We start from the raw sequence: 21,623 nt of genomic DNA, 5'->3' as shown, positions 1-21,623 counted from the left end.
AAAAATGTTCAAGGTAAGACATGGGAGATATGAGTTGAGAGGGAAACTGAACTTGAAACAACCAAGAATAAATACTACATTAAAAAGCATGTCTATCTCTGTGGCGGGAGTAAAACTGTGGAACACCCTTGACAGAGGATCTCAAACAAAGCAAAAACTTAACACAATTTAAAAATAGATTAAAACATATAATAGTATGATAGAACAGGATTGATTACTTGGGTGTTGATTGCAACTGTAATGCTGTTCAATTATTTATTTATTTTATTCATTGGCTTCACTTGTAAATTATTGGATACTAGTTATTAGGGCCGCGGGCAATCGCACCGGGCACTGGTCCCAACAGCTATGAAATAACTACTGTTATTGTGTGGATTTTTTCTTATTATTAGTGTGAATGCTGGAAGCATTCACACTATTGTTATTCGGTTCGGCAATTTTCTGCCTTTCTTTGTCATGTAACTAGTCCTTCATACTTTGTGCTATTTCAACAATTCAAATATCAAAATGTTCAGCCTTTTCGGGACAGGTGTGCTATGTCTTTTCTCTTTTCAACTATTCATACTTTTTGCAATATTCAACTATTTCTGATTTTTTTTTCCCCATAGAGAATGCATTGGAACAGTCTTGAAACTCTTCAAATCTTCTTACTTCTTTCAGCCTTTAAAGCGTCCACATACTTTCAGCTAGAGACTTCATTCAAATTCTGAGCTGTAGAAAAACTTCTAATGTATTCATCCTGTATTTACAACTTTTTCATAGCTTGTACCGTTTTTGAGATAAATCCTTTAAAAGCACATGAGGATTTCTGACAAATTTCACACTTTTCAATGAGTGTGTATGGGGTTGGGTCAGAGTGAGTGACATCATCGTTAGAGTGAGAGGGATCGAAAAAACATTCAGGATTTTTTCTGGATAAATTGCCAGCACGGCCACAAATTAAACTCTAGACACATGATTTCCTCACTGGTTTGTAGCCACACTTGTCGTGTCTCATTTAATGTGCTCAAAACAGCAGACAGACTTACAGAATTGTCTCTATGAGCCTAATTGTCCAGCTAGACCCGCTCCAGTGGCTCATCCACTTCAATATAAAAGTAGGAGCTGATTTTTTTAGAAAAGCAGAAATGCCCCCCTTTTCTACCTTGCGACCCTGAGAAAAGTTTTTGCCCTACAAACATTTAATGCACATCAATGTGCTCAGGAAGGTCTCCTTGCCCAGATGGTCAGGACCACATTCTGATAAGAGGTACAATTCTCTTTTTCTGGGCTGTTTTGGGAAGCTGCACAGAGCTCAAATCTCTCTGCTCTGCTCTGCTCTGTGTGCAGTTGGTCCAGCTGTAGGGGCCAGCTCGTTATCATGTCTATAAATAGAACAAGTGCAGGTGCAGCCTGGCCGCTCATTAAGATGTTTTTAAACACAGCCCCACACACACACATGATAAACCAGACTGACAGAGGATGTCCACGCACAAACACAGGCATCACACTCACACAGACAGACACACACAGACACTCACACACAGTCACACATGCAGACATACACAAACAAACAATTCCATTCCATTCTTCATTCTTCCATTCTTAGATAATAATTTAAAATATTTTTTAAATGCAGCCAGGGAGCTCTCTGCAGGAGAAGGAGCTCAACTTTGTAACTTGCTGTTAAGTGCTTTTTAATTCATTTTAATTCACCAAAAAATAGTCACAGGTCACAAAAAAGTCCTCTTCTTGCTTGGTGTGGCTAATTTCTGCACTTTCCTTACTTTTTTTTTAAGCATCATTGAAAAATCTCACATTCATGAAAGTCTCAACCTCTTTTGCACAACTCCACTGTAGTGTAGGGGGTAGGGTGGCCGCTTGCCAACTCCAAGGTCACTGGTTCGAATCCAAGGGAAGAACTCTTGTTATGTTATGTTGAATTCTGCTCTCCTCCACCGCCTTCAATTGGTTACAGGTGTTTGTTATCTCCTTGATTACTCATACCAGTTTGCAGCACATCATCACATTACAATGAATGACAACAGTCTTGAAAGCAGTGTGCTCTCTGTAGCCGGGTGGCAGAGTGAAGGCTTTATGATCATAAGGTCATAGGTTCAATTCCTGCCACAGGCATTTCACATCACTGCTTGACTTTTGATTCCAATTATTCAGCTGTCATTGGACAGTCTTTGATTCCTCATAGTATAAAGCTCATTGTAACTCAGGTTCTCTGTGGCCGTATGGTTAGTGTGTTATGTTACCACTCATGAAGTTGTGGGTTCAATTCCTTCCATGGACATGTTTCTTGTATGCCATTCCGCATGTCTTTGTCAATTTATTCTGCTAATTCAGCATGGTTCAGCATTGGGTTTCAGCATTCACACGCATGTTCCGTTAGGAAATGCTGTTTCTAGTTTATTTTATTCATTGGCTTCACTTGTAAATTATTGGATACTAGTTATTAGGGCCGCGGGCAATCGCACCGGGCACTGGTCCCAACAGCTATGAAATAGGGCGAAGCCCGGGCACTACTGTTATTGTGTGGATTTTTTCTTATTATTAGTGTGAATGCTAGAAGCAACAACCTGCTCTGTTGTGCAGGTTGTTATTCGGTTCGGCCATTTTCTGCCTTTCTTTGTCATGTAACTAGTCCTTCATACTTTGTGCTATTTCAACAATTCAAATATCAAAATGTTCAGCCTTTTCGGGACAGGTGTGCTATGTCTTTTCTCTTTTCAACTATTCATACTTTTTGCAATATTCAACTATTTCTGATTTTTTTTTCCCCATAGAGAATGCATTGGAACAGTCTTGAAACTCTTCAAATCTTCTTACTTCTTTCAGCCTTTAAAGCGTCCACATACTTTCAGCTAGAGACTTCATTCAAATTCTGAGCTGTAGACAAACTTCTAATGTATTCATCCTGTATTTACAACTTTTTCATAGCTTGTACCGTTTTTGAGATAAATCCTTTAAAAGCACATGAGGATTTCTGACAAATTTCACACTTTTCAATTAGTGTGTATGGTGTTGGGTCAGAGTGAGTGACATCATCGTTAGAGTGAGAGGGATCGAAAAAACATTCAGGATTTTTTCTGGATAAATTGCCAGCACGGCCACAAATTAAACTCTAGACACATGATTTCCTCACCGGTTTGTAGCCACACTTGTCGTGTCTCATCTGATGTGCTCAAAACAGCAGACAGACTTACAGAATTGTCTCTATGAGCCTAATTGTGCAGCTAGACCCGCTCCAGTGGCTCATCCACTTCAATATAAAAGTAGGAGCTGATTTTTTTAGAAAAACAGGAATGCCCCCCTTTTCTACCTTGCGACAGCAAGAAAAGTATTTGTCCTACAAACATTTAATGCACATCAATGTGCTCAGGAAGGTCTCCTTGCGCAGTCCACATTCTGATAACGGTACGGTACGGTTCTCTGTTTTTTGGCTGTCATTAGGAGAGCTGCGCCGAGCTCAAAACTGACTGTTCTGCTCCTGCTCTGTTGTGCAGGTGGCCATCAAGACACACACACACACACACACACACACACACACACACACACACACACACACACACACACACACACAGTTAACCTACCCACAGTGCCACCCAGTAAAAGGTAAGCAGTTAGTCACCATGGTGCAGGCTGCCACACAGGTGTATTCAATCAGATCATTAGCACATGGAGGGGTTTTGTGGTGATCAACTATTGTACTTGTATTGTTCTGGCTATGTGCTGGTCCATAGAGTCAGAGGAGGTTGGTCCTCCTCTATTTTTTAGAGGCCAGATGAACATCAACATATTTTTTAGAAAGAGTAACTGGTTGAATTAAACCATTACCACATCATTTCATGTCTCCACCAAGTTCACTTTCCTCCTCCTCCTCTTTTTCTCCCTCCTTCCTCCCTCTTCCTCTCCCTCCTCTTCTTCTCCATCCTTCTGCCTTCTTTCTCTCCCTCTTCCTCCTCCTCTTCCTCCTTCTCCTCTTCTTCTCCCTCCTTCCGCCTTCTTTCTCTCCCTCTCCCTCCTCTTCTTCTCCCTCCTCTCTCCTCCTCCTCCTCTTCTTCTCCCTCCTCCTCTCCCTCCTCCTCTTCTTCTCCCTCCTTCCTCCCTCTTCCTCCTCCTCCTCTTCTCCCCCTTCCTCCCTCGTTCTCCTCCTCTCTCTCCTCCTCTTCTTCTCCCTCCTTCCGCCTTCTTTCTCTCCCTCTTCCTCCTCTTCTTCTCCTTCCTTCCTCCCTCCTCCTCCTCTCCCTCCTCTTCTTCTCCTTCCTTCCTCCCTCCTCCTCCTCTCCCTCCTCTTCTTCTCCTTCCTTCCTCCCTCCTCCTCTTCTCCCTCATCCCCCTCTTCTTCTCCCTCCTCCTCTCTCTCTGCCATTCAGCCCAATGCAATTTATTTCACAGCAGAGTAGCAGGAGCTCAACTTTTTAATTCGCTGGAATGGGCATTATACTTTGTTTGATTTCATCAAAAAATAGTCACAAGTCACAAAAAAGGTCCTCTACTTACTTGTTGTGGCTCATTTCTTTTTTTTTTTTTTAAGTATCATTGAAAAATCTCACATTCATCAAAGTCTCAATCTCCCTTCTCCACAGCTCTGTCTGTAGTCCAATGGGTAAGGTGGCTGCTTGCCAACCTCAAGGTCACTGGTTCAAATCCAAGAGTGGCACTCTTGTTATGTTATGTTGAATTCTGCTCCCCTCCCCCACCTTCAATTGGTTACAGGTGTTCGTTAAGCGCCACAGTTTGCAGCACATCATCACAATCAATGACAACATGTTTAGGTGTGTGCTCTCTGTGGTGAAATGGCAGAGTAAAGGTTTATTGATCATGAGGTCATGGGTTCGATTCCTGCCTCATTCATGTGGTACTTTCTGATAGAGACTTCATTCAAATCCTCATCTGTAGACACATTTCTAATGGCTCATTTATGCTCTTTTCTTTCTTTCTTTTAAGCATCATTGAAAAATCTCACATTCATCAAAGTCTCAACCTCTCTTCAGAAGTCAGTGACCTCTTATACATGGATTTCTTTTACTCTTCTCTCATTCAATCTAACTATGGTGAAGTGGTTAGGTCAGTGGGCTGATGTACTGAAGGTTGTGGGTTCAATTCCCTCCTTGGACATGTTTCTTGTATGCCATTCCGCATTTCTTTGTCAATTTATTCTGCTAATTCAGCATGGTTCAGCAATGGCTTTCAGCATTCACACCATTTCCATTTTTGGAAATGCTTTTTCTAGTTATTATTTTTCCACTTTCGGACGATTTTCGATTCGCTACTAGTCCTGCAACTCGACAAATTATATATCAAAACGTGCGGTTTGATCGGGATCGGGGTGCTATTACTTTTCTCAACAGTTTACGAATTTTTCGCGACTACGTCGCGAAAAACTGCGCAAAAAATTTGCATGTAAGTCAATGGGACGGGCGAAAAAAAAAGAGCGAAAAAGACCAATCATTGGAGTTTAACAAACGTCTACTGCTCAGGCATACTTTCACCTAGAGACTCCATTTAAACTTTAAACAGTAGACACAAGTCTTGTGTATTGTCGTATTACTCCACGTTTTGATAGGTCATATAGTTTTTGATCAATCCCTGATCAATGACCATGATCATTTTTGGAGAAATTATGAGTTTATAATGGGTGTGTATTGCATGGAATGTTCGTGTCAGAGTGCGTGACATCATCGGTTAGAGTGGGAGAGAGTGAAGAAACATTCAGTATTTTTTCTGGATAAACTGTCAGCACGGCCACAATTTACACTCTACAGACATAATTTTTTCAGAATTTGTAAGACAAACTTGTTATCTCTCATGTCATGTGCTCAAAATATCAGAGAGACTTACAGAATTGACAGAATCAGCCTCTGAGTGCGGCCACGTCTGTCTCTGCTCCTCATTGAGTCCAATACAAATATTTTCTGAGAGGAGCAGAACGGCCTGATGTTTTAAAACTGCCAGCGTCGCCAAAATATTTACTGTAGAAACACCAAATCGTACCGAAATTTTCGTTAAGTCCTTAGAGCAACGTTGATCTGTGTTTTGTTCTGATAGGAGTTACCGTTTTGTCATGCTAAGCCTAAATGTGAGACCGGTTTAGAGGCAGAAAATGGCTCTTTTTCTCCACGTTTCTGTCTGTCTCAGCCTGCGGGGGCCCCTATCGCCGTGGTAACCTCTTTGATCCTCAGGCCAGAGCTCGTTAACTTCATAAACAATCCACCTGGCGCTCGTTTAAATGTTTATAAACACAGACACAGCTAAATCAGACTGACACAGGATGCAGCTACTAACTAACTATGTGTCAAGTCAGTCACACACACACACACACACAGACTCTAGAGCCAGCTTCATGTGATTACAGTCACACACACACACACACACACACACACACACACACACACACACACACACACACACACACACACACACACACACAGTTAACCTAATGTGGTTACAGCTCCTCCATATCAGTGCTTATAGAAAGATGATCATGTGTCTGTCTGATCAGCTCTGTCTTGACCTTAAGATCGTGGGTTTGATTCCCATGTTGACAGAGATGGCACAACCCGCAGTAGCTCCCGTGGCCCATTCAAAATTTCCCGAGAGGAAATTTTCTAGTTAGTGTGAATGCTGGAAGCATTCACACTATTGTTATTCGGTTCGGCCATTTTCTGCCTTTCTTCGTCATGTAACTAGTCCTTCATACTTTGTGCTATTTCAACAATTCAAATATCAAAATGTTCAGCCTTTTCGGGACAGGTGTGCTATGTCTTTTCTCTTTTCAACTATTCATACTTTTTGCAATATTCAACTATTTCTGATTTTTTTTTTCCCCATAGAGAATGCATTGGAACAGTCTTGAAACTCTTCAAATCTTCTTACTTCTTTCAGCCTTTAAAGTGTCCACATACTTTCAGCTAGAGACTTCATTCAAATTCTGAGCTGTAGACAAACTTTTTAAGTATTCCTCTATGACTCAGCTTATTGATATCTTCAACAGTTTCTGATATTTGGCCGCTTTAAAATCATTAAGTTTTTTGACAAAATCCAGCTTTATAATGGGTGTGTGTTGCATCTAACGAGCAGGGCTTAGAGTGAGTGACATCATCGCTAGAGTGAGAGGGATCGAAAAAACATTCAGGATTTTTTCTGGATAAATTGCCAGCACGGCCACAAATTAAACTCTAGACACATAATTTCCTCACTGGTTTGTAGCCACACTTGTCGTGTCTCATTTAATGTGCTCAAAACAGCAGACAGACTTACAGAATTGTCTCAGTGAGCCTAATTGTGCAGCTAGACCCGCTCCAGTGGCTCATCCACTTCAATATAAAAGTAGGAGCTGATTTTTTTAGAAAAACAGAAATGCCCCCCTTTTCTACCTTGCGACCCTGAGAAAAGTTTTTGCCCTACAAACATTTAATGCACATCAATGTGCTCAGGAAGGTCTCCTTGCCCCAGTAGTATGGCCACGTTCTGATAAGAGGTACGGTTCTCTTTTTCTGGGCTGTTTTCGGAAGCTGCTCAGAGCACAAATCTCTCTGCTCTGCTCTGCTCTGCTCTGTGTGCAGTGGCCAGCTGTTGGGGCCAGCTTGTTATCATGTCTATAAATAGAACAGTGCAGGTGCAGCCTGGCCGCTCATTAAGATGTTTTTAAACACAGCCCCACACACACACATGATAAACCAGACTGACAGAGGATGTCCACGCACAAACACAGGCATCACACTCACACAGACAGACACACACAGACACTCACACACATGCACACATGCACACATACACAAACACACAAACACACAAACACAACACTGTTCCACACAGTAAAATGTAAGCAGTTAGTTGAGTCGCCATGGTAACTTCTGAGGGCAGGCTGCCACACAGGTGTAATCAATCAGATCATTAGGGAGAGAGGAGTTCTGTGGCGCTTATCAACAGTTTTACTTTCTGCACATGTACACGCAGACAGAGAGACCGTCAGACACACACACACACACAGGTTTTCAGCTCACATTCATCAACCTCTCAATTATTTTATACTTTTGATGTAAACATCTCCAACAATTTATATTTTTCTCATGAATTTAAGTTCAGACGTTTAGTCTTTCCAACTCTATTAATAGTACAATTACAGGTGGAGCCTGGGACATAGGACGCAGCTTTTAACATCTATCTATCTATCTATCTATCTATCTATCTATCTATCTATCTATCTATCTATCTATCTATCTATCTATCTATCTATCTATCTATCTATCTATCTATCTATCTATCTATCTATCTATCTATCTATAAACCCTTTGTCTCTTTTTTCTCTCTTTTTCTTTCTTTCTTTTACTCCTTCATTTGTATTTTACATAACTTCTTTCTATCTTTCCCTCCCTATCCATCCATCCATCCATCTACCTCTTTCTATCTATCATCCCCCTCTCTCTTTTTCTTATTTCTTTCTTTCTTTCTTTATTTCTTTCACCCCATTTATTTTTACTTCTTTGTTTCTTTCTGTTTTTCTTTCTACTCCTTTTCACTTTCTATGTTTCTACCCCATTTCTTTCTTTCTTTCTACTGATCTCTGTAAATCTCTCTCTTTCATTTATCCACCCCATATCTTTCCTTCTTTCTTACTACTCCTCTGTCTCTTTCATTCATTCTCTATTCTCTTTATGTTCTATTATTCTGTTTTTCTTACCTTTTTCTTTCTCTATCTACCATTCTCTCTGTGTCTTCTTTCTTTCTGTCCTTTTGTTCTTTCTTTCCTTTTCCATCTACCCTTCCCATTTTCTTTCTTTCCTTCTGTCCTTTTCTTCTTTCTTTCTTTCTTTCTTCAGCTCATTCAGCATTGTTTCAACAATTTCTTCAGCTCATTCAGCATTGCTTTCAGCATTCACACCATTTCCATTCTTGGAAATGTTTTTTCTAGTTATTAGTGTGACTGCTGAAGCAGTCACACTATTGTTCTTCTGTTTGGCCATTTTCTTCCGCCTTTTTACGGTCTTCTTCTAGTCCTTCATACTTTGTGCTATTTCAACAATTCATATATCAAAACGTGCAGCTTTTTTTGAACTTTATCGGCATTACTTTTCTCTTTTTAACTATTTATACTTTTTCAAATATTTAACTTTTTCACAAAAAATCTCACATTCATAAAAGTCTCAACCTCTCTTCTTCACAACTCCACTGTAGTGTAGGGGTTAGGGTGGATGTTTGCCAACCCTAAGGTCACTGGTTCGAATCCAAGGGAAGAACTCTTGTTATGTTATGTTGAATTCTGCTCTCCTCCCCCGCCTTCAATTGGTTACAGGTGTTTGTTATCTCCTTGATTACTCATACCAGTTTGCAGCACATCATCACATTACAATGAATGACAACAGTTTTGAAAGCAGTGTGCTCTCTGTAGCCGAGTGGCAGAGTAAAGGTTTAGTGATCATATGGTCATGGGTTCGATTCCTGCCTCAGTCTTTTCACTTCATTGCTTGACTTTTGATTCCAATTATTCAGCTGTCATTGGACAGTCTTTGATTCCTCATAGTATAAAGCTCATTGTAACTCAGGTTCTCTGTGGCCATATGGTTAGTGCTCAGCCTGAAATTCACAGACATTTTCATTCTAAGTCATTCAAGCTTGACTCTCAAGCTTTCTTGATGTTGACAGTGTGCAAATCATTAACAGACAACAGTCTCTGCAACTGTGTGTGCACTGTGGCCTAGAGGCAGAGTGGAAGTCTAATGACCATGAGGATGTGGGTTCGATTCTGACCTCGGTCAAACATTTGTATGGTGATCACAGCTTGCACTATTTGCTAATTCTGCAACAGCGTTCAGTTGCTGTCAGCAGTCACACCATTTCCATTCTTGGAAATGCTTTTTCTAGTTCTTCGTCCTCTTCCGGACGATTTTCGATTCGCTACTTTACTTTCCAAATTATATATCAAAACGTGCGTCTTGATCGGGATCGGTGTGCTATTACTTTTCTCAACAGTGTACGAATTTTTCGCGACGTACGTCGCGAAAAACTACGCAAAATTTTGCATGTAAGTCAATGGGACGGGCGAAAAAAAAAGAGCGAAAAAGACCAATCATTGGAGTTTAACAAACGTCTACTGCTCAGGCATACTTTCACCTAGAGACTTCATTTAAACTTTAAACAGCAGACACAAGTCTTGTGTATTGTCGTATTACTCCACGTTTTGATAGGTCATATAGTTTTTGATCAATCCATGATCAATGAGCATGATCATTTTTGGAGAAATTATGAGTTTATAATGGGTGTGTATTGCATGGAATGTTCGTGTCAGAGTGCGTGACATCATCGGTTAGAGTGGGAGAGAGTGAAGAAACATTCTGTATTTTTTCTGGATAAACTGTCAGCACGGCCACAATTTACACTCTACAGACATAATTTTTTCAGAATTTGTAAGACAAACTTGTTATCTCTCATGTCATGTGCTCAAAATATCAGAGAGACTTACAGAATTGTCAGAATCAGCCTCTGAGTGCGGCCACGTCTGTCTCTGCTCCTCATTGAGTCCAATACAAATATTTTCTGAGAGGAGCAGAACGGCCTGATGTTTTAAAACTGCCAGCGTCGCCAAAATATTTACTGTAGAAACACCAAATCGTACCGAAATTTTCAGTAAGTCCTTAGAGCAACGTTGATCTGTGTTTTGTTCTGATAGGAGTTACCGTTTTGTCATGCTAGGCCTAAATGTGAGACCGGTGCAGAGGCAGAAAATGGCTCTTTTTCTCCACGTTTCTGTCTCAGCCTGCGGGGGCCCCTATCGCCGTGGTAACCTCTTTGATCCTCAGGCCAGAGCTCGTTAACTTCATAAACAATCCACCTGGCGCTCGTTTAAATGTTTATAAACACAGACACAGCTAAATCAGACTGACACAGGATGCAGCTCATAGTCACACACACACACAGACTCTAGAGCCAGCTTCATGTGATTACAGTCACACACACACACACACACACACACACACACACACACACACACACACACACACACACACAGGTAACCTAATGTGGTTACAGCTCCTCCATATCAGTGCTTATAGAAAGATGATCATGTGTCTGTCTGATCAGCTCTGTCTTGCGCTTAAGATCGTGGGTTTGATTCCCATGTTGACAGAGATGGCACAACCCGCAGTAGCCCCGCGGCCCATTCAAAATTTCCCGAGAGGAAATTTTCTAGTTTTCTTCTATGACTCTGATGGCAACTGTAATACAGTTTATTATTTATTTATTTTATTTTTGGGCTTCACTTGTAAATTATTGGATACTAGTTATTTTCTTCTATGACTCTGATGGCAACTGTAATACAGTTTATTATTTATTTATTTTATTTTTGGGCTTCACTTGTAAATTATTGGATACTTGTTTCTTTCTATGACTCCATATGAAACCATGAAGAGCTCTAAAGGATTTACTGAAATAATGAATTAAAGGGTAGGCATTTATAAGCTACAGTAGATAGCTTCTGCCTACACCTTTTCAATCTATTTATGAACTATTTGAATTAATGATGGTATTATTGAAGGTTGATTGATTGTGATTGATGTTCAACTGTAAACAATTTGTGTAAAAGATAGAATAAATGAACTACTACTACTACTACTACTACTACTACTACTACTACAGTAGTAATATTTCCACAGTGCGGCGTTAGTGCTTTGAGTGAATAAATAAAGGTTCTGAATAATAATTCCACAACTGGAAGGAATTATATATTGTTCTCTTGTGACAACTAATATTTTGAGAGAAGAGTCACTGTGTCAGACTTGTTGTGTCAGTTAATGTTTAACTAAGTCCTAATGCCAGGAATTATTTTTTTCACAAGCACTGTTTCATCATTTCTTGGACAGTTTACAGGCCAAATAATGACAATTACTCTGCTAATAAGGTCAGAGAGTGGAGTTAAAAAGTGTCTCTTGGGTTTCAGTTGAACATGAGTCCTGTGTTCCTAAAGGGGATGAAGAAGGAAGACGGGGAACTCTTAGAATAACAGCTTCTTTATTTGTAATTGATATCGAAGAACACATAACCTGTCCAGTGATTGTGGAGTAGGAGGAGACTGCTGTTGCTGAAGGAGACAAATAATTATCTGCACTGTACTTAAACTTGCTGTCTTTCAAACTGTAAAGGACCTGGATCACACCAGAGTAAGTCCCATAATACCAAACAAACAGAAATCATTTTGATTGTGTGTAGTGGGACAGTTAGTGTTAATCACCGAACCTTTAAGTATTTGTACTTAGTTGTTTCACGTATGCTAAGAAAGAAAAATTGTGATGAAATTAATGTATTCTGAATGGTAATCGGGGCGGGACCTGATAAGTTTTATGCTTCTCCCGTTTTCCCTTTCGGTCATGTTGGTTGTATTGTGTAACTGAAATTGTGTGTGATGAAGTCTGATTCAATTAACATGTCCGAAATAAATAAATAAATGAATTTCAAAGGAACAAGTGAGTTCTTAATTCCACATTGTTCCTCAGTATGTTTAAAACAAGTTAAATGTTTGTTTTCATCTCTGGATTCCTGCAAACTCATTCCTTTGGTTTTTTTACTGTATGTTTTACTTTGTGAGAGATATTGGTCGGAAATAGACAAACTAGATTGTGTGTGTGTGTGTGTGTGTGTGTGTGTACGCGTGTACTTGTAATTTCCATGTACTGAGGACAAGAAGAGTATTTTTCCTTGAGCCCTGAGGACAAATAATCGCATACCTTTGCAATTAATGGTTGTTGTGAACATTTTTTTGGCAAAATAGGAAATAAAGATGTTGAGATTAGCTGTCTTCTAGTTTTATTCATTGCCAAGAAGATTCACAATCATACAGTGATTGTAGTCTACAAGAACTCACTCCTGGTTCTTCTGGTCTCCAAAGATGGCTCTTGACAACTCCTCTGTGTGTTTGACTTGTTATCTTGTTGCAGGTTGAATGTTGACGAATCAGATGCCTCCTGATTAGACTGATGGAGAGGAACATGAACCTAACTAATGCCACTAACTGAAGTAATAGATGTAAAGGCTCAGTGGACGACCACCTCCATGATCAGTCGTGTGTTTGTCTTTGTGTGTGATGTCAGGTCGGAGGCAGAACCGGTGGAGACTGAGGCTCCTGGTCCTCTTCAGCCTCGTCATCTTCACTGAACCGTTCAGTAAGAAACATCTGACAATTTACCAAAGCTCAGGTTCAGACTCTGTTAGACGATTCCACAAGATTCAGGCCTGAACAGTGTGATACAACCGGTGTGATCTCTCTCTCAACTCAAGTGTATTCAAGACTGAGGCTCAGACCAAGAGCTCCCCCTACAGGCTGCTTCTCAGAAGTGATTCTCTTTCATTTGAATTCTGAATTTCCTCATTTCACTGTGATCAAAGTGACTGATTAAACTCATCACACATCAGTCAGCTAGAAGGAGCAGAGGAAAAATCTGCAGCTCGCCCTGTGGATCTTTCAATGTGACATTTGCTTCCACTTCACAGAGGTGAGAGATAAAGACTGGGAGGAGCTCGGCCCCGACATCGCTGCCTTGTACCACCTCCAAGGTCTGGCCCAGCACATGTTTCATGATAGGCTGGAGGAACCTTCAGACCAGAGGTAGGGAAGAACATCTGTAGCTGTTCAACATCTGGGAAATTGATACTACGCAAATATGCCACATATGTATTACCACTGCTGTAATACAATGACAACACTCTGACCACTTTGCTTTCTTACCTCCTACTGAAAATCACTCATCATTATTATCAATAATCCTTAAATGTCCACAGTGTTTTGGCTGTGAGAACATTTTCTACTGTGATTCTGTAATTGACATTTTAAAATAACATTGAAGCAATATTGTAAAATCTTTGCTGGTAGCAGTAACATCTGCAGATGATAATTAATTATTTTGGGCTGAGTGGTTCAGAGGATTCCATCAACAGAGAATAAAGCCTGTTGACGGTTTGATTGACAGTGTCCCAGTAACTCAAGTGAGTTGAACAATCCTCATGATCCACAGCTTTGTGATTTAAAAACATAAGGCTGTGTCAAAAACTCTAAACTCATTTATCATTGTTGTTATTTCAGTTTTATCATTGAATATCACAGATGAACACTGTTCCCCCCCCCCCAATTACTTCTAAGTCTCTGCTGAGCTACAGTTCAGCACAACTTAAACTTGCTGGGCCTGAGTGCAGTAATAACGGCCAATAACGTAACAGCCAATAACGTAATAATTTTGTTGTTGTTGTTTTAGTTGAAACAAGATGTGGTCTTCATCTGGTTTTAACATTAACATGTCACTCTTGCTTTAGCATGGACACTGACCAAAACCCAATGAGTTTGTTGGATGGCGTTCAGGACTGTCAGGATTTCACAGCCTGCGTCAATGAAAGGAAACAGGTACAATAAAATAAATTAATCTGCACGGTCTTGAAATGGACATGAATATCCTCTCACGTATCTATGACTAGGTGTTTGCTAAATCAGAACCTGACATCTTCCCACCTTTAACCCATTTATCTGCCGTCTTATTTCCCAGGTCTTTGACACCTTCTTGGCATCTGTTGATGAACAGAAGATACAAGATCAGCTACTAGGAGCATCTGAGATCTCACACAGCTACAGCCAGAAACTTCTGGTTATGGCTGACAAAGAAAAGTCAACGAATGACAGAGTCCAACAAGACTACAGCATGGATCCTCATTACTCAGTTATAGTCAGTAAAGAATGTCTGTACAATGAGTCATGTTTACCTGAAGTGGACAGCTACACTGTGGTGAAGATATTTGGAAGAGTTTCAGATGATGGACAAACTGTGTCTGGACTGTCTGGCTCATCACTGGCAGAGCTGATGATGAAAGCGTCACTGAGGGCAGCACCAGTGTTCTCCATTGATGGAAACACAACTGTAGACTTCCAGCATAACTTCATTCGGATGTTTATAGTCCGGGGAATCAAAGCAGTTTTAGAAACAAGCCAGGGGAATCATCAGATCTACCAGGTCATGGATAAACCTGACTCAGTCTCCAGCTACCAAATTCCCCTAAGACCCATCGACCACACCACACAGTACGACCACCAGCAGATCATCATGATGGAGGATGACCTTGTGGTCAGAAAGGCTGCTACCTATCTTTACAAGAAGCATCCAACAATAAGCTCGGTCTATGTTCTTGATGAAAACCAAAAACCAAAACTGGTCTTTGGAGACTCAATGCCACTTTCAGAAAGCAGCAGACTGGTGCTGGTCGGCCATGGACTGGGAGACAGCTCGGGAGAGATGAGATTGTCAGAGAAGTCAGCCCAAGATGTGGCTGAAATCATTTCAAAGACCGCCAGAGTCAGTGATACAATCAAAACAACAAGTGTGATGTCATGTCAGGTCGGATCAGATAAAGCATTTGTAGAAACATTACTGAGAGAGCTCCGTTCGCTCAGCATTAAGACAGAGCTGCACCTGAGGGATGTTGTGATGCAGGTCACACACACGGGACAGAAAATTACCCTGGAAGTCTCTCAGAAAGGGGAGAAATGGCGGCATAAAGATGACAGCATGAAAGTGGTGGCAAACCTTGATCGAAACAGTGAAATAATTATTAGAAATGATCCTGGCAGTAGAGGAGAGGCAGTTTTTACCAATGAAAGAAACATTCTACCAAAAAGGAAACCGAAACCAACCAAAGGAGCGATGAACACAGAGATGAACACAAACAACTGGCCAGATAGACCAAAAACATTTGTTGACCAGAATGTTTACCAAAAGTTTGGCTCAAATGAAATGGAGATAAAACAGGCAATTAATACACTTGAGGCTATAGCCTGGGGATTCTTTCACCCAGACCGACCCCCTCCCAATCAAGTCACAATTACAAAGGAAGAGTTAACTAGACATTATGTGATGAGAGAGGACACGAGGAATGTCTTTTCCATGTATTATACCATTGAATCAGGAGAAGATGTTAGAAATGTGATCCGTCACTATGCGCGGACTGGAGAAAATAGGGTGACATACCTGATGGTCAATGGCTGGATATATAGTGTTGATCCTAAAAGTCTATATGTGAATCTAGTTGGAAAAAGGGTTGGCACTGGTATGAACAACAATGAAGTGGAGAAATGTATTAATGCACAAAATGGAAAAGACACCTATTTAGACATGAGACAAAATATTCCTGATAAACATTCAAGGCAGGAATATGCTAGATATGCAAGACGTATTTTTCTTGGAAATCTAGAAGAAAACCCTCACACACCCCTATCTCTGCAAGCTGAGGCCTGGTACACCACATATTTCACTGCATCAGTTATATCTGAATCTATTAGAAATTTCCGGACATTTCCTCTGGTTCTCATGGCCCTGGATATGTTCATGTCTGAACATCAAACCAAAGCACTGAATTTCCTTTTTGATAAACATCCAATGGCAAGAGGAGGAAGTTGGATTGATGAAAGCAAACGTGGATTTAGTGGCTCAGCAATACCTCAAACTTCCAGTGAATCAAACAATTGGAGGTTCTTGAGTATGAATCTGAAATGTTCCAAACCTGGGCGGAAAACACTGGTGGGGGGACAGACTTAATGGCAGACACCGCAAACAGATTTGGACTATTTGAAGAAAATGCAAATAGAGACATCTTCTTAAATAGTTACAATGATTTTGCAAACACTGTTCTGACACCATCTACAGAAGACCAAAGACCTTCTGGACCATTGGGGGGCTACGAAGACGGTTACGTAACGTTGAAGGACTTGAATTATGCCTCAGAATTAGAGAATTCCTTCAAACTGGAATCATATTTCTCTCGGGCTTCTGCATCATTTACTGAAGACATCCACAGCCAGCTTAAAGCAAAATATGGCGAATATCTGGCAGAGCTGCACCTCAAAGAGGGCAGTGCCAGAATAGAAAATGGACAGTTCAGTTGTCAGTTTGTGCCTGAAGGTGCTGATGTTGAACCTGTGGAATTCAAGGTTGATTTATCTCCAGAGAGTCAACGCTACAGTGAAACTTTGTTAAAAGGCATCGAGACAGCAGCTCGTGACATGGAGACACACACTCCACAGTCTTCCCATCAGATCAGTAAATATATGGAACATACTGGGACAGCTGTTGGGACACTAGGCCTCATGCTGGGGATGAAAGGAGCTGTTCGGGCTTTTGAACAGGGTGACATTGAACATGGTGTGATAGGATCTTTGCATCAGCTCATGGAGTGACTGCTATGACATCATCTGTGATTGCAAAACAAACTCTGTCCTCGGAGACGAGAGTCACAAAAGCTGCAGCAGCAATCATGAGAAACCCTGCAATGAAGAGGACGATGGCAGTTTTACCAATAGTGGGAATAGGATTTGGGATATACAATGTAGAACAAGACTTAGAGAGAGGTGACACACTGGGGTACATTGATCCTTCCATTGATGCACGAATACTTGCTTTGGATGTTGTTGAACTTGCTCAGCCTGAACTGGCACCAATTATCATACCTATATGTATATGTATGATGTTCATTGATGATATTTTTATGGGTATCCAGTCTGAACTTAACAGTCTCCCAAAGGATGCTGGGGTTTTAGATAAACTGAGGGCTGTTTTTGTTGGCTTTGGGAAAGGGGTTATGCATTTTGCAATTCATGTGGCTAGTCTTTTTTATGATTGGCATTATGAAGAAATTGAGGAGGGACGAAGACTTGGTGCACAGATATCAGATTATCATAAATATTACACAGTTACACAAGAGCAGGATGGAACAACTGCCATTGATTTTAGTAGTGGTGAATCCTCCTGGAATGGGGGAGGTATTTACTTCTGCCTTGCTGATCAGGGACCATCTGAGTTCTGCATGAACTATTTTGTTTCTAGTGATGAGAGTTTTGGAAAGAAGTGCTGGACCATTAATACACATACAGGCAAAGACATCATACTTGGCCTAGGAGAGTCACATCAACTAAAGTATACAACACTACAGAAGAAAGTACTCATGTTCATCCCAGCAGGCACTGTGGATGTGGTTTCAGGTTATAAAGCTGTGTCAGATTCAAGATATGGAACATACAGGGGAAACAGAGATGCTAATCGTTTTTTTGCAGTTCAGAAATCACAGGATAGTCATGTGATTGACCTGATGTTGACTTACTATTACCAGCTTTATGGTGAACCAGGTGATGACACATTCTTCCTTGGACCACAGAGAAGTTTTGTTGAAGGTTCTAGTGGAAAAGACACGTACATCATACCTGACAATGGAGGAAAAACAATAATAAACAACTACGACCCTTCCAAAGCATTAGACACTCTACATATCAGTGTTAATTACAGTCACATTTCTGTGTCTAAATCTGGGAATGATGTTGTGTTGATGTATGAAAGCAGCCACACTGTGACCATACAAAACTGGTTTTTAGGGGAAGCATATCGTCACATGAACATGATGTCAGGAGATGGAGTCTTGTTTGAGATTTCTTCCACAGTGATTTCCTCTGCTCAGCTGGTGGCCACAGGGATTAACAAGATGTTTAAGACAAGTGGTGAAACTATTGATGCATCGCAACCACTTTTACGTACAGTTACAAACATCTTTGGGACTATGTATGATGACGTGCTGATTGGAAATGGAGAGAGGAATGTGATAGATGGAGGAGGAGGTGAAGATCGTTTGATTGGTGGTGAAGGAGAGGACATATACTTGGTGAAAAACAGCAAACAGTCTTCAGTGAAGATTGAAAATTACTCAAGAGACAAGAAAACAGATATGGTCATAATAGATGCAAATCTTCAAACTTTTCAAGTCTCAGTAGCAGGTGACGATGTTCTGATGAAGGCTCTCCATGATGGAACAGTCATCAATGTGACTTTACTGAACTGGTTCAGATCACGAGAGGACAGACACTTACTAGTCATCACAAAGGATTTGATCACGTTCACAATCTCAGATAACAGGGCTGACTGCCTGCAGAGCGACCCATTCACCAAGTGTATAAAAAGTCAGACCATTGATTACAGCAGGTCCACCTATCCTCTGGTGGTGGACCTTCAGGACAACGAGGCTTTGGACAGAGTGACAGAAGTCCGCGGGTCAGAGTTTAATGATCTCATCAAAGGAAACAAGGAACATAATGTTTTTGTCCCGGGAAGAGGGGATGACTTCATCCAGGGTAGAGGAGGAGAGGACTGGTACATTATCACACCAGGCCAAGGAGTAAAGACCATCAACAATAGATCACCAGATCTGGCCCTGGATTTTCTCTTCCTGAAAGAACAATATCAGAACGTAACATGTGCCTGTGAAGGACAGAGCATCATCATTTCAGTATCTGGTAGAAGAACTGTCATCTTACAGAACTGGTTTGATTCAAAGCATCATCAGCACCTGCAGATAAAGACCAGTGATGGAGTAACAGCTGGATTGATGTCTAACCTTGACAACTGCAGCACATCTTTAATGCTTCCCTTAATTGTTGACTACAGAAACCAGGAACCTGAACCACTGCCCTTGGATTCAAAATTCGAGCAATTACTTTTTCCTCTAGCACAACAGCCCAGGGGTTTTACAGTTCACTGGGGTTTCCCGGTATTTGATTTTGAGTCTATTTTTAAAGGGAAAGAAATGATAATGAGTGCAACAGATTCAGTGAGAGAGATGTATGGCTCCTCGGGTTTCGACATAATGGTTGGGAACAGCAATGACAATTTGCTTGATCCTTACACTGGGATATCTGCAGTGATGATGGGAGGTGAAGGAAAAGACACTTACATAATCAAACGTGGATATGGAATATTGTTAGTAATCAATAACTTTGCTGAAGATCAGAAGATTGATACTGTGTTTGTTGACATGGATTTCATAGATGGCGGCCAAGTCACACTTGACTCAACAGGACAACATCTGTTTGTGAAAATCACAACGAAAGGGGAAGAATTACAGTTCACTCTGCTCAAATACACAGAAGGTTCCCAGCACCAGCATCTGGAATTTCAGAGCTCTGATGGAGTGAAATTTAAACTGAAGTCACTGAACACAACTGATGGCCCTCTGTTTGTAATTGAAGCTTTCAAAGTGACTCTGAAACAGTCACAGGTTGACTGTCATTTAGACCTGAGCTCTCACAGAAATCTGTCAAAGGTCCATACAGTGCAAGGCTGCCCCTTCCAGTCAAACAGTATCATAGGTAATGATCATGGCAGTACTATAACTGGTGGATGGGAGGATGATGTGTTGGAAGGAGGCCAAGGAGATGACACACTGATTGGAGGAAATGGATCTGATCTCCTGATTGGTGGACTAGGAGACGACACTTTTTATGGTGAGGATGGAAATGACACAATGATAGGAGACTCTGGCAGGGACGTCTTCTTCCCTGGACCAGGGGCAGATCTCATGGATGGAGGTCCTGGAAGAGACAGTGTTCTGTACCGAGGTGATCACGAGAGGAGGAAAGGTGTTTACGTCAACCTGTTGACCGGACAAGGTCGCAATGCTGATGCTGAGGGGGACGTGTTGAAGGACGTGGAGAATGTCATCGGCACCATCTATTCAGACATCCTGGTGTCTGGTTACAAAGGTTCACTTCTCAAAGGCTCAGACGGCAACGACATCTTGGTGTCCACAGGTAGTGATTACCTGGTCGGGGACGATGGAAACGACATTTATATGCTGGCTTTCCACCACGGCTCCGTCACTATTAACAATTGTGCAAAGGACAATGCCACAGATGTCTTATACTTGAACTCAAAGTCATCAATATCATGTAAAAGGTGCCAAGTTTTATCAGACAAAGTTCTCCTGACTTTCTTGGGACCCAACGTTAACACTATTCACATTACCCTGGAAGGCTGGATCAATGATGACAGTAAATGTGGTCATCTGGAACTGGTTTTCCAAGACAAGACGCTGTCAGTGGACAGGCTGTTACAGGGGTCATCCTGCCAAATGAGCATTTGCGAGTGATTCTTCAACTATTGTAGAATTTGTGTCCCTGGCAGATATAACAAAAACTAAAACACATTTCTTGTATTTTATTTTTGGCACACTTACCTTGCCTAAAAAATCATAGGGACAAGACAGAAACAATTAAAGCAGAAGTAAGTGATATGTAAGGGATAATGCCCGACGAGGTGTCCATTATCATAAATTAATGGACGACGCGGAGGCGTGAACCGTCCGACGCGAAGCGGAGGACGGTTGCTTCCGCGAAGTCCATTAATTTATGATAATCGGACACCTCGAAGGGCATTATCCCGCTTATACCATGGTCACTTACGAGATAAATACACATTAAATCATTCACTCATGATTTAATGTTGTTTTTACCGTTAAAATCATAAGTTTTTCACAAGAAGCGGCTGAGCGGACTATTTAACATCTCCTGTCCGCAGGCGTTGCCATGGAAACCTGCTGTGGCCACACACAGTAGAACCAGCAGCTCGATCCCGCAGCAGTGAGCAGTTATTAATCAGCGGAGGGGAAGTGAGATGATTTCTTAACGTTACGTGATACAAAGTATCATTTCAGAAGGCCAGTGCACTTATTACCGCTTGTGTGTCCAGAGGATCATGCGAAATTTCCACAGAGTCAACAGATAGTTTCCTAAATCGTTTTTATTGCAAGAAATATTATCCACCATTCGATCATTTAAATGTGTAGAA

At 41.1% G+C, this 21,623-nt stretch overlaps 1 protein-coding gene across 1 annotated transcript; it reads left to right on the top strand.

Annotated features, from left to right (window-relative positions):
• Nucleotides 1-13,051: 13,051 nt before the first annotated feature.
• LOC146980769 (uncharacterized) lies at nt 13,052-21,046 on the top strand. Its single transcript, XM_085787996.1, is given in 7 exon segments — nt 13,052-13,145; nt 13,474-13,604; nt 13,950-13,965; nt 14,232-14,377; nt 14,517-16,482; nt 16,485-17,174; nt 17,177-21,046. Coding segments are annotated over 7 exon segments (6,777 nt in total). The 5' UTR covers nt 13,052-13,066; the 3' UTR covers nt 20,926-21,046.
• The last annotated feature ends 577 nt before the right edge of the window (nt 21,047-21,623 follow it).

The sequence above is a fragment of the Trachurus japonicus genome, chromosome 9, assembly GCF_045865225.1.
Source record: "Trachurus japonicus isolate A0001 chromosome 9, Traja_1.0".
Lineage (NCBI taxonomy): Eukaryota > Metazoa > Chordata > Actinopteri > Carangiformes > Carangidae > Trachurus > Trachurus japonicus.
This window is presented reverse-complemented; position numbering and strand designations above follow the sequence as displayed.